This window comes from Centroberyx gerrardi, chromosome 12 (assembly GCF_048128805.1).
Source record: "Centroberyx gerrardi isolate f3 chromosome 12, fCenGer3.hap1.cur.20231027, whole genome shotgun sequence".
In the NCBI taxonomy this organism is placed as follows: Eukaryota; Metazoa; Chordata; class Actinopteri; order Beryciformes; family Berycidae; genus Centroberyx; species Centroberyx gerrardi.
The window spans coordinates 23488145-23501095 of record NC_136008.1 but is presented as its reverse complement, the minus strand read 5'-3'; the positions used below and the strand labels follow the sequence as shown (position 1 = coordinate 23501095).

General features: G+C 41.2%; 1 protein-coding gene across 1 annotated transcript in view; it reads left to right on the top strand.

Annotated features, from left to right (window-relative positions):
* Positions 1-12951, top strand: part of LOC139921710 (dolichyl-diphosphooligosaccharide--protein glycosyltransferase subunit STT3B) — a 59955-nt gene that overhangs the window by 37847 nt on the left and 9157 nt on the right. Inside the window, exons 6-9 of the mRNA XM_071912017.2 lie at positions 3351-3449; positions 4081-4227; positions 5100-5148; positions 6725-6879. Of these exons, the coding sequence (XP_071768118.1) occupies positions 3351-3449; positions 4081-4227; positions 5100-5148; positions 6725-6879 (450 nt within the window). The remainder of the gene's footprint in view (positions 1-3350; positions 3450-4080; positions 4228-5099; positions 5149-6724; positions 6880-12951) is intronic.

Genomic DNA, 12951 nt, shown 5'->3' with positions numbered 1-12951 from the left:
TCCACTCTCTACCGCGCATCTGCTAGGTTGCCGGTGCCCGGTACCGGTCTGGCCGTCACATCACTCAGCGTCTGGGGAGCAGGTGCCGTGTGCCGCCTACCGGGACGTTTTACCAGGGTGACGCCTGACTCATCCATTACAGAACTACTCCGCCTGACTGCCGGTAGCGGGACTAAATGATTAGATTAGACTTGATGAGAGGTTTTTGGAGAGCTAGGAGACCAGATGTATTAATCCTCTTCTTAGTTTGGATGTTGTTCCGACAGAGAAGGCAGTCTTCACAGCCAGACTTATTTAGGTAACTAAACTGTGAAAAAGTGTCTTGGGCTGTGTTCATGTAATTCCTCTTTTCTCAAACTGACACTGTCTTTTTTACTTTAAAATGTGGAAGGAAATCAGCCGCTTTGCAGAAGCCTCACTTCTTCTTATGCAAAGCAGAGCACATTCTAAAGTTGAAATAAGTTCCATTCTTTAGTGGAGCGCACCTGACTTTGACCATTTTGTGAGTTGACCAATCACAACGAAGGGGAGGTGGGGTTTGATGCAAAGTAGGCAGCTGATTGGCTCCTCTGCCTCATCGCCAAAGCCATCGCAGGCAGTCTTTCCTTTGCTATGGTCAAACAAAATACAAAAAAACCCAAACTATTGTTAGTTTACATAACCTACATCTATTTTAGTATATTAACATCAAAACAACAGGCAGAGCTTTTTATGTTTCGTTGGATAACAGTGAAGTCTTTCTAAATGTATTTTTTCAGATCTGTCAGTTGAAGAATATGTTCTTGGTCCCTCCTATGGGCGGTTTTTGATGCCACACCTATCCTTAGACACCACGTTTAGAAATGTTTGCTTGATTGGTTTGTTTGGTATTCTGATGAAGGCTGCATGGCTAAAACATGGGTATCATGACTGCTGAACAAAAACAGATTATTATTATTATTCATATTTTCAGCATATCTCAGCACCTCACTGCTATTTTTGCATTTTGAGTTCAGCACCAGCCACTTCTACTTGTTTTTTTCAACAAACTATTTGATTGCAAAGTGATCTCTGCAAAGTGCGGTGCAGAAACACCACAGCAATGACTGCTTCATACCAAAAATGTCACCAAAATCCCACTGATTACTGCTTTAATTAGCAAAGTACAATGAACGCACAACTGACCTGGTTAATTGGTGCTGACGCATTATATGACAGTTACACAATACAGGATTGAGACACTAGTATACATTCAAAACTGAAGGATTGTTCCAGTGTGGCAGCACTAATATAGTAACAGATGTTCAAACTACAATGATGTTGAATATCAGTGTACATTTGCAGATGAGTAGGATTCAGTCTGTCGTTCCAGGGGTATTTAGTAGGGCTGGTTTGAGGAGGGCGATTGCCATTGGGGAAAAAACTGTTGGCGCTGATGCACCGGAACATCTTCCATAAGTCGGACAGGGTCAGCAGCAATCTTCTTTGCCCTTTTCCCTGCTCTGGCATCTCCAATAATGGTGCCATCAGCACAAGACAGCATTGGAGGGAGAATGTGATTGGACCTGCTCCTGTTAAATCTAAATAAAGCAGTCACTGTCTGTGGGTGCTAATGAAGGTGGCATCTCTAGAACACTGTGCAGGGAAAGGAGTGACATTAAATACATGGATTTTGGTTGGATTGTAGAATTCTTTTACCTTTTTTCCCTATTTCCTCTAATTTTGCCAATGTGATTATACCTTATGAGCGGTTATTGGAGACAAAAAGTAGTATTAATTTAGGATTGTAGATGTTACTCCAACAGAACAACAGGCTATTTTTACAGCCAGACACATATCTATTGGCCTAATAGTCCTAATAATAATGTCTTCTGCTGAAGACAGCAGTGGAGAGTTAAGGTTTGATGCTACGCCCAGACACAAATTGGCCTAGACTTTTTTTTCTACACAATTCCCTTCAGTGTGATCTGGTAAGGTTCCAGTCATACAGATTTATTTTCAACACAGCCAAAGATAAACAGCAATGAGGGAGATCAGAGAGGAGTCCCCTCTCCTCAAAAAACATATTGCAGAGTAGTGATAGTGTCATCACACTGTCACAAACCTCACTCTTATGTGTAGTTGTTAACACAGCTTCAGGTCACAGAGTGCGTGATCACAGGTAAATCCTTGTTTCAGTGTTCATTGAAACAAGAATTTACCTGCACACCATCTCATTGAGTAGAAAAAAATAGAAATCCTTGCATCTAAGGCTTCAATAATTGTGCCATCATCAGAAGACGGCATTGGAAGGAAAAAAACAACTGCGAGTGATGAGGAAACTTTGACCTGCTCTACCGTCTTGTTTACTCCTTGGGTATTCATCCGCCGTGTTTTCCTTGTAATCGGGGGGGCGGGGGCTAAAAGAGCTGTGATGTTAACCTGCCAATCATAATTCCAGTTCTCTCCCTGAAGCATTGCTTTGGCTGTTAGCAGTCTAACAGTCTAATCAGAGCAAACACAGACTGCTGAAAGCTTTTACAGACACAAGCACACACACACACACGCACGCACATTCGGGTAGACAGACACACTCAGCAAACTCCTCCAGCTAATGAATTGATTTCCTCTCAAGAGGTTGTCAGTAGTTTCCGTAGCCCAAGGTGTCATTTTTGTATGTCTGAATTTCTCTGCTTGCCTCCCTAGTATGCAGTAAGCCTCTATGCGGCTCTTAGAAGCCTGTTTAAGAGGACAAGTGCCTTTGCTTTGTTGGCTTTGCCGTGGCCACATTAAACCAGTGAAGTGCTTGTTTTCAGACTTTGTTAGTGAGACTTTCTTTCAGTGTTTTAACGTGACCTCTGGGAGCTTGTTTGAAACGGTTTTTCGGGTATAGCTGGAGTGTTCACAGAGAGCCTGTTGTCTGATTGTGCCGCTAACTCCCAAGTGTTTAAAATGTTTGAACTTCGAAGCTTAATTGTTCTTAAGCTGTCACTCATGGTTTAAGCTCAGAAGGTATTTAGTTCTTGTACGCTACCTCAAGGGCTTGGTGTGTTTGTGTTTGCATGAGAGAGACGGGGGGGTGGGGGAGGGGTTCCTGGCTCATTCAGTCTTTGTATGTGTTTTCTTTTTCCACTTTATAGTACTTTCTGCACTGTATAATTGTATGCTTCTCTTCTTGTGAGAAGCAGTTTGAGTTTTAGACCTTCAGAGTGAGGATGTGTTTGTGAAGTGAGGTCATTTTGCTCGGTTCTCACCTCTACAGTGGGCTGGTTTAGGACTAAGACTTTACGTTTAAGATTTGTACACACACACTTATCTACTAGATGTATGTACGTGTGTGTGTGTGTGTGTGTGTGTGTGTGTAACCTTAACTGTTCTCCATCTCTCTCCAGCCTACAGTACCTTCTACATCGTTGGCCTGGTCCTCTCCATGCAGATCCCCTTTGTGGGCTTCCAGCCAATCAGGACCAGTGAACACATGGCCGCAGCGGGTCAGTAACCAAGCACCTGGGGTTTTGGTGGCAAGGGGAAAATAGCATTGGGAGCCAGTAACAGTAAACACACAGTACACATTCCTTTTCCAAAATCTCATACATTTTCATTCTCACTGGTTGTCATTTTAAAGCTTTTTACAGCGTCTTGAGCTGTATAGCCAAGATTCTCTCTGTATTGGTTATGTTTCAGTTGAGTTGTCTCCTAGCCAGGGTCTGGCTGCGTTTGCTGCAGGCCTATGGAGTATTTATGTGAAGAAGAGCCTCATTCATCTTAATCTAACACATCCAGTGCAAAAATGTTGTCTATTAATTATGTGCAAATGTTTCAGTTCTCTTGTTTACACTTAAAACTAAAAGCATTTAAACTATAAATTATTCTCTATGAGGCATTTTGGAAATTCGTATGCATGCGTGATTTACAGTGTGAAAACCTTTTGGGCTGGTATTTAAATGTAATTAATTTGTGTTACATTACTTTATCATGTTGATGTTGGACTGTCTTTGGACTTCGCTGGTTTGGATAACCTCAATTCCCGAGGGCTTGATGTAAACAAGGATCTGCTCTATTTAACAAAGAGGTGTATTTTAAAAGCTTAACTCTATTCTTGTGTGTGCCATATCTGTCTAGGTGTGTTTGTGCTGCTTCAGGCCTATGCCTTCCTGCAGTACCTGAAGGACAGGCTGACCAGACAGGAGTTCCAGACTCTGTTCTTCCTGGGAGTCTCTCTGGCTGCCGGAGTGGTTTTCCTCACCGTCATCTACCTGACGTACACAGGTCGGTCTACATACAAGCCTTTTAGAGGACCAGTTGCACCGCTAATGGTTGAAATATAAAGTAGTGGTCTATATCCTACACTGTTACTGTACATACCTGACTTAACAGTGTACAAGACAACATTATGCTTGACCAGACCATGAGAAAGTAAGAAGAGTAAGAAATCAGTTCTTCTTTGCAGTTGCAAGTCCAACATAGCCTTGAAGTCCAATTTTTTTACACAATATGAGACCGTCTGCAACTTGTTGACTTATGCTATGCTTTGAGACTTGATACCCAAAATGACAAGAGGCAACATTCCCTGATGAGCCTGGTCTATAGTAATTAACACCTTTATCCTAAGGTCCAACCCCTGCCACTGAAATGCTATATGGAGTGCGATAGCTAGTTATGATTAGAATCAACCTCTAGCATCAACAGACATCTATTTACCATGTAGCACCGGCCCAGCTCCTAGCTGCTCTGCCTGCTATCTAGTAGCGGTGATTAGTTTCTGTGTTCTCATTAATCATTCCACTGCTGAGCTGAGTGCACAGCGGGCCAGAGAGAGCTCATTATAGCCACTCACTGTATCTGCAACACGGCTCTCACACCAATACACAACAACGCTCGCATATTAGAGAATAATTATATGATCGATACGTGCATGAGGAATTTTTCGAACCAATTACGTGTTCCAATGGCGCGTGACGAAATAACGCCGATTGCTGACGCTCCAAAGCTGTGTGTGTAGAGTGTTTGTGCGAATGAGAATGCAGGCAGGTATGTTCTGTATGTGTGTGAGCCGGCAGTTGGACATGCGTGTGCATTTGTTTGATTGTACATGCTAGCACATTCTGAATCCATATGGTTTTCTGTGTTTTCACCTTCAGGGTACATTGCTCCGTGGAGTGGGCGCTTCTACTCCCTCTGGGATACTGGGTAAGTCATCAGAATTGATGTGCGTTGTACTTTTCCACAGTGTTGGAAAGGCAGCGGCCTCCGGCGCTGGCCTAGCTGGCCAGGGTCCCATCTCTCTGCCTCATCACATTTCTCTTTGTCTTATTTGCTTTCTTATCTCATTGTCATTGTCCGTGTCATTGTCCATTTTACTGTTTTGTCCCCGCACCTATTGCACACTCAGCCGTCCCGGTGGGGGATCCCTCTTTGACTTGGCCCACCCAAGGTTTTTTTTTGCCTTATAAGGTTTTTCTTGGGAGTTTTTCCTTGACTTCACTGAGGGTCTAAGGTTGGTGGTGCTGGCTAGGCTAGGTAGGATAGGTAGGCCTGTTATGTCTTTCCAACATGCTATTTGGTGTCCTGTGCTTTGTTTTGTTTCCTTGTGTTTTATTTTGTTTCAGACTGTATTGCATCATTTTGTTTTGTGATTGATTGTTGATTAGTTAGATCTAGCTAGGCTCGCTCTTTGTAAAGTCCTTTGAGACATGTTTATGATGAAGGGCTATAAAAATGTACTTTGCTTGAAAAAAAGCACTTTACATAGCGATGCCAAACAATTCACCGTATTACAGATAAGCAAGTAGATTTAAACAGTGTAGCACATTTCTTATAATTATGTTCTATAGTAGAGGGTAGGAACTGGAGTGCTGGGAGATCTGGTAACTTTCTCCCAAGAAGTATTCAGCCGTGTCAAACTGGTTGATTTACTCTGACAGGACCACAAGTCCAAGTTTTAGTTTAGTCAGCTTTAGTTAGCTTTAGTCCGTCTTAGAGCATGTTTTAAATAAAGGATCAAAGGGATGGTGGTTCTTACTAGTGCAGGGTGAAAAAAATAGTTACCTACTTTCAGATGCTTTATGAACGTGAAGAGTGCGTTTTCCTTAACTTTATTTGGCAAGCGATATGTCCACATTTTAGTCTTCTCACGTATCTAGCAGGCAAATCAAATGCATACCAAGTAGGCTTGCCCAAGCCTATTTCTAGCTGCCAAAATATTTCTTTGGTCAAGCAGTCAGCCAACCAGTCAACCAGTCAGTCTGTCAGTCAGCCCCGTCATAAATTCCTAAACAGATAATGCTACTTTTCTCCCCCACTGATCTGGGCTTATAGAGAACTGCCAGAGTGCAGCATCAGCTGCCTAACTCTAAAACTCTCACTGTGTGCATGTGTCCGTGTACATGTGTGTGTGTTTGTGCGCACGCCTCAGTTCATTTTTTTGAAGGAAGTAAAGTTTTGCTGCAGTGCAGTATAGAGTAATGGGGTCGTGCTCGGACCCAAGATAACAGACAACAGCCAAACTTGGTTTTCACAATCTTCTCACTTTGAATAAGATTGCATAGCTTTACCATCAAATTAATTCTTAGTGAGTCAAGTGGATATGAAAGGTAATAAAATGCACTAATATGCTTTTTATCTTATAGAAAAGGATTGCTAATGATGCATTCATTATGTAATATTGTTACTGTTAAGAACCTCCCTTTCTTCTTCCAATGGCCAACTGTTTTTTTGCACTTTTATGGTCTCTCAGTTCTCTCTTTCTCTTCCATTTTCTCCACAGCTATGCTAAGATCCACATCCCCATCATAGCGTCTGTGTCGGAGCACCAGCCCACCACCTGGGTTTCCTTCTTCTTTGACCTTCACATCCTTGTCTGCACCTTCCCAGCAGGCCTCTGGTTCTGCATCAAGAACATCAATGACGAACGGGTCTTTGGTAAGAGTCATATAATTGAATACGTATTTTTTGCTTTGAAAATCAGATCGGAGTGCGGGACAGTTTTCTAAAGCTCCTCTCAGTCTGGATTTGCATCAAGAATGTCAAATGCAAACATGTATGAAGGTTGGTAAGAAACTATTCATAGCTGTCTTCCACACTTAAAGCTGCACTAAGCAAGAGTTTTACATAAAAATACGCCCATCTTATCAGATTAAATCATGAAGTGGGGTAGCAATGGAGAACAGCGTCCCATCCACACTAATTAACACACTCAGGCCACCAACGTTCAAAGTTAATTTCTATGGTTTTACATATTAGAACATAAGTAATCCTCATCTAGTCCTCACCAAGTCTTAAAAGCAGATCAATCTAACCTCATGTGACTCATAACCAGTGTTGGGGGCAAAACGCGTTGCAAAGTAATGCATTACCGTAATCACATTACTTTTTCCTGTAACGGAGTAAAGTAAGCCATTACTGTTCCAGTTTCAGTAATCACATTACAGTTACTCATCCAACAGATAGGTTGTTACATTCTTTAGCCTCTTTAAGCCCTTTATTGGCCTAGGCTAATAGGCTATCTATCCTACCTTCAAGTCATGTCGGAATTACGAATACAGAGCACATGAATGAGCCAACAAAGTGGTAAAAACAACTCGGAAAGTCCAAATTTTATGCTGTAGGCTCTATCTTCATTAAAGTGTGTCGTTATTTAGACCAGGCTTACTTCTGCTGGTAATGTGGGCTTAGGTCTACAATATCTATTGGCCCAATGAACATAAGTAAGCCCTAGCACAGTCGTTTTAGGGTGTAACACAAAAGTAATGTAACAAGCAGTTTACCTAATTACTTTTCTTGAGGAGTAATAAGTAAAGTAATTCATTATTTTTAGTAAGTAAGTAATGAACTCTGAATTTTAATAAAAGTAATGAGTAGTTTGTAATATATTACTTTTTTCCAAAAACGACCTTAACACTGCTCATAACACAAACATATTTTACTTATTATTTAATCAATCAAAAATAAGCCAACATGCAGAAGCAATGTGTGAAAAAGAAAGTGCACCATTACTGCTTCAATATCAATTAAGAAGATAATTAGAAGCAGGTGCTGCTAATCATGTGCAGATGATTAGTTGATCATGTGAAGTGTTTATAAAAGCAAAAGCTTTGACAGTTTGGTCTGGAGCGTTCAGCGCTGTGTTAACATACAGTAGCTTGCCAAGGAGAAAATATGGCTGTGATGATATCAGAGAAGCAATTGAAGCTCCTCATCAGTCTGAGAAGGGCTATAAAGCCATTTCAAAACAACATGAAGTCCATCATTCCACAGTGAGAGAGATCATTTACAAATGGAGAACATTCAAGACATTAGCCGGTCTACCCAGGAGTGAGCGTCCCAGCAAATTCAACCCAAGTTCAGACTGCATGATGCTGCATCCAGGGCTCTACAGGCCTCTGTCAACACACAAATGTTCATGACTCCACCATTAAGAAAGGACTGAACAAGTATGGCTTTCATGGAAGGGCAACCTGGAGAAAACCCCTTGTCTCCAAAAAGAACATTGCAGCACGGCTTAGGTTTGCAAAATTGCAGCTGAATGAACCACAAGACTTCTGTGACACGACGAGACCCAAGTGGAGTTGTTTGGTCGTAATGCACAAAAAAACCAAACACTGCAGATCACCACAAGAACCTCATATCAACCGTCAAGCATGGTGGTGGACTTAAAAACACCATGAAATGGCATCTTTACTTCCTGGATTTGATGCATTTCCTGTTGAAACAGGATGCCGGGGCAGGACATAATGCAGTGAGGGATCAATCAAAAGTCTAAACCAATGGAATATCAGTCAGGGAGAGAAAGGCAATTTTATTTGATGGGAGGGGTACAGAGGGGCAGAATTGTTCAAAAATCTGATGGTTTTATTGGTTAGAAATTTATTTACACCTACTAGAGCAGCATGAAGTCACCATGAAAGATACTCTGTTTTCCAGGAAGTAAAAGTAATGGGAGTTCATTTCATGGGGACTTTAAGACTTAAGGTGGACTTAAGGTGATGACTTAAGGCTGTTTTGAGGCCACAGGACCTGGACGCCTCACAGTCACTAAGTCTACTATGAAGTCATTCCTGTACCAGCATATTCTACAGGAAAATGTGAGACCCTCTGCCCCAACAGCTAAAGCTTGGCCGAAAATGGATCATACAAGAGGACAATGATCCTAGAACACCAGTAAATCTATGACTGAATGGCTGAAAAAGAAAAGAATCTTGGTTTTGGAATGGCCAGACCTTAACCCCATTAAGATGTTGTGGTGGGACCTTAAGAGAGCTGTGCATAAACGAAAGCCCTCAAATCTTTTCACATAATGTTGGCTTATTTTTGATTGATTAAATGACAGCATAGTAACATTTGTGTGTGTTATGAGTCACATGAGGTTAGATTTAACTAGTGTTAGGACTTGGTGAGGACTAGATGAGGGTTAGTTATGTTCTAATATATAAAACCATAGAATTCAAAGAGGGTGTACTTCCTTTTTCACATCACTGTAAGTTATGTGCTCTGGTTCTGCTTTAGGAACACCAATAATGAAACCAATTAGTGACAAGAGTAGGGGAACCTCTCACCACAGTCCTTTAAGCACAGTCAGACCTCTATTCTTTATTATAAAAGCAATAACCAAGGCAGCGCTCTTTACTGTGATGATGGACTTGCTGTGGCGGAGCTAGGCACAAGGTGCAGCTAACATCGCTGTCACCAAAGTGCCCACAATCACAATGAAAAAGGCTCTCACTGGTATTATGGCTTTTATACAAGCCACAGTAGTAATAGCAGAGTCGCTACACTGCATGTGTACTGTCAGAAAAATGTTCTGCAAAATAATGTGCAAACATAAGAATAAACAAGTCACCACCAATATCTATCATTTTGCCAAATGGCATGTCTCTATCATCTACCATCTCACAGGAAATTGTGAAAATGTTGGAAAAGAATATGAAAAAAACAAAGGAAAAACAATAAGGTTTCTGCCCAACGGGCCTGAACCTTTGAAAACAGGAGAAAGTAAAAGTAAGCGAGAGACGGCAAAGCAACAATTCCATTTACAGGACTTGTCAGCACGGTTGGAAGGCTTTCTATCAGATCAGATTGCTATCTTTTGGTGACAGCCCTAGAACTAATATGCTTGCGTTCAAGTTCAGTGTAACTTCAGTGCAGTGTACTTGAGCTTTTTCTATTTGGCCATGAAAGTAGTTGCTAGTCTGGTTCTGCATTAAGAATGTCAACAACAAACATGTTTTCAGTAAGCATCCTGAAACATGAAAGCCCTTCTAACCACCATCAGACCGCAGTCTCTTATCTACGGTATGTGGCGTGTGCTTTAGAACTGAATTGGTGTCAAATTAGAGCAGTATGTGGGCACTATTTTCTGGTTGATCTAGTTTTGCACGGTGTACTGGCATTGTACTTTGGTTCATTCATTTGGGAAACTGTTCTATTCTATTCTATTCTATTCTCGTTAGGGCTGAAACGATTCCTCGAGAAACTCGAGTAACTCGATTACTAAAAATCATCGATGCAAATTCTTTGCATCGAAGCTTCGTTTAATCAATATAACTATATACACGCTCAGTGTTTCGCACGGATGATTATTACTGTTGCACAACGCGCTGGAGAAAGAGAGAGAAAATAGCGAGGGGCGAAGAGAAGAGACAGGCCAGAGAAAACGACAGAAAGTGTCCAAAGTTTCGGATCCAGTGTTGCCAACTTGGCGACTTTGTCGCTAGACTTAGCGACTTTTCAGACCCCCCTGGCGACTTTATTTCTCAAAAGCGACTAGCGACAAATCTGCCGACTTTTTCTGACCATGGGAAGCAATGTTAATGTGTTGAATCCCAAAGCATTTGGCAATAAATTGGTTCGGCTGATGCCGGTTTTCTCTACTTGCTTGTCTAATCCAGAGGGGTCTGACGGTCACAGCGCTTCCCACACACAGTGTAGCTCCTTCCCTCCGCTGAGAGCAGGGACTGTAGGATAGGGTCCACTTGTAATTGCTACCGGCGTACGCCGAAACTGGCCCGGGTGGGCGGAGTCAGCACTTAATATTAAAACGGGATGAGATGAAGGCTAGTAAAGAATGCACGTTAATTATGGCTATATGTAATGGCTAGTTAAGAACGTAAATCAATATGGTGGCTAGTTATGATGTCCCTAAGTTAGCTAAGTTTTGCTCAAGAAAATAACCACAGAAAATAAAATGCTGCAGTCAATTTGTGAAAGCCTGAGCTTCATTCATGTTATTATTATGATAGTCACACACACACACACACACACACAAACCTACTCCCCTCACAGTGATGCATAAAATACCCCAGAAAGCAAAATATCAGGTGGTGTAAGTAGCAATTGGAGCCTAAAATGCACCAGTCCAATACAGCAGGTATATTCAGTTTAGTTTGATTGCAGTGAGTAGGGTCAGCAGGTGTAGGGCAACCCTTCAACATAGCAAATAAATGTACATTAGCCAGTCTTATGAACTTGTATGATATTTAGGCCTAGTAATAAATATCAATAATAATTATTATTTCACCTCGTTTTCAGTAAATCACAGCGTCGTATGGACAGCTTCGTGCGGACAGCTTTTCTCTTTTGTATATTTACTATTGCTCTTTAATGAAGCAAAAGTATTTCTTATCCGATTACTCGATTAATCGATGGAATAATCGGTAGAATACTCGATTACTAAAATAATCGATAGCTGCAGCCCTAATTCTCGTCTTCAAGTAATATTTTCTGTCTTCAAATTCTATCAGCAAATTGCCAGTGCAGAAAAATATTACACTCATAAAATAAATATGTACTAACATTTTTATATATATAAATGTACTAACAATTATTTACACTCAGATCAGTTTTGCCAAGCATTTTGCCAGAAAAGGCTGGTCCAGAGGAGTGTATGAAGTGGTCCATGTGATCTGTTGTAATGAACATGGAGTGGAGCCAGCTAGCTGTGTGACGGTGAAATGTGTCCTACCTGCAGCTTGTTTTGTACTTCCAGTTGCCACCTTTTAAAAAGCACCAAACCAAAGATTAGATAAATATAGACAGAGAGAGGGAGAGATGGTTTATTGGGTTGATTATTGCATTTCGTATTAGTATGAAAGTATTATTCCTGAGTTTATTATTATTAGTTAGTTGCAGGGTTGTTTCTTCTTCTGATGGTTTACAATTTAAACTGTGATACTGCCTGGCGTTGGTATTAAAATCAAATTTTGGTGTCATGACAACACTTTTTGAATATCAGTGACAGAGGTGTCTGGTAAGAAAGCGTCCTTATCCGGTCACTGGGCATTAATTATTGTGATCTTGCACTGAAAACATCACCCAGTGTGAGAATTCTGATGCGGCGGGTGAAGCCACAATGGTCGTGAATTTAAATCCAGCTCTCAGGCTTCTTCTGCTGCTCATTCCTTCTCCTTCTCCTGTCTGTCTTGTCGCAGCTTGTGAATTTAATCCACAAGGTTTGTTATAGCATCTAATTTAGGCTGTCCCTTATCTTTACTGGCACTGTTTACTGCACACTGTCCAATAAAACTGAAATGTGATAAAAGTAATCCCTCACAAAAAAGAGCATCAGTGACAAATTGGTCTTGGGTATCAGTCCGTCTTCACGACTCCCTCCCAGCCTCGACTGATGACCACAGTCGGTCCTGAAACCTCTCAGCACAGTAGTACGTTATCTGTATCCCTTGGTCATCAGTGATGGACTGGTGTTTTAAACAGTAAGAAATCTGTAACCTCCGAGCCTCAACAAATAAAAGTATTCATTTAGTCCTACAGTAAAATGACCTCAATAAAAGTTGCTATCCAAGGTGTCCATTCATCAAGTATCTTAAAATACTGTCCGCACTAGTGTGCCTCTTCAATCATATGGTAGTAAAATTGATCCTCTTGTGATCTTAGATCCATACTGCTATTTTTAGTAACCCCATGTATTATAAACCCTGTTAACAGCTTGCAAGCCTAGCTCTTTCTCCTCTTGAATCAAAGAATTGATGTTGTTTTGAT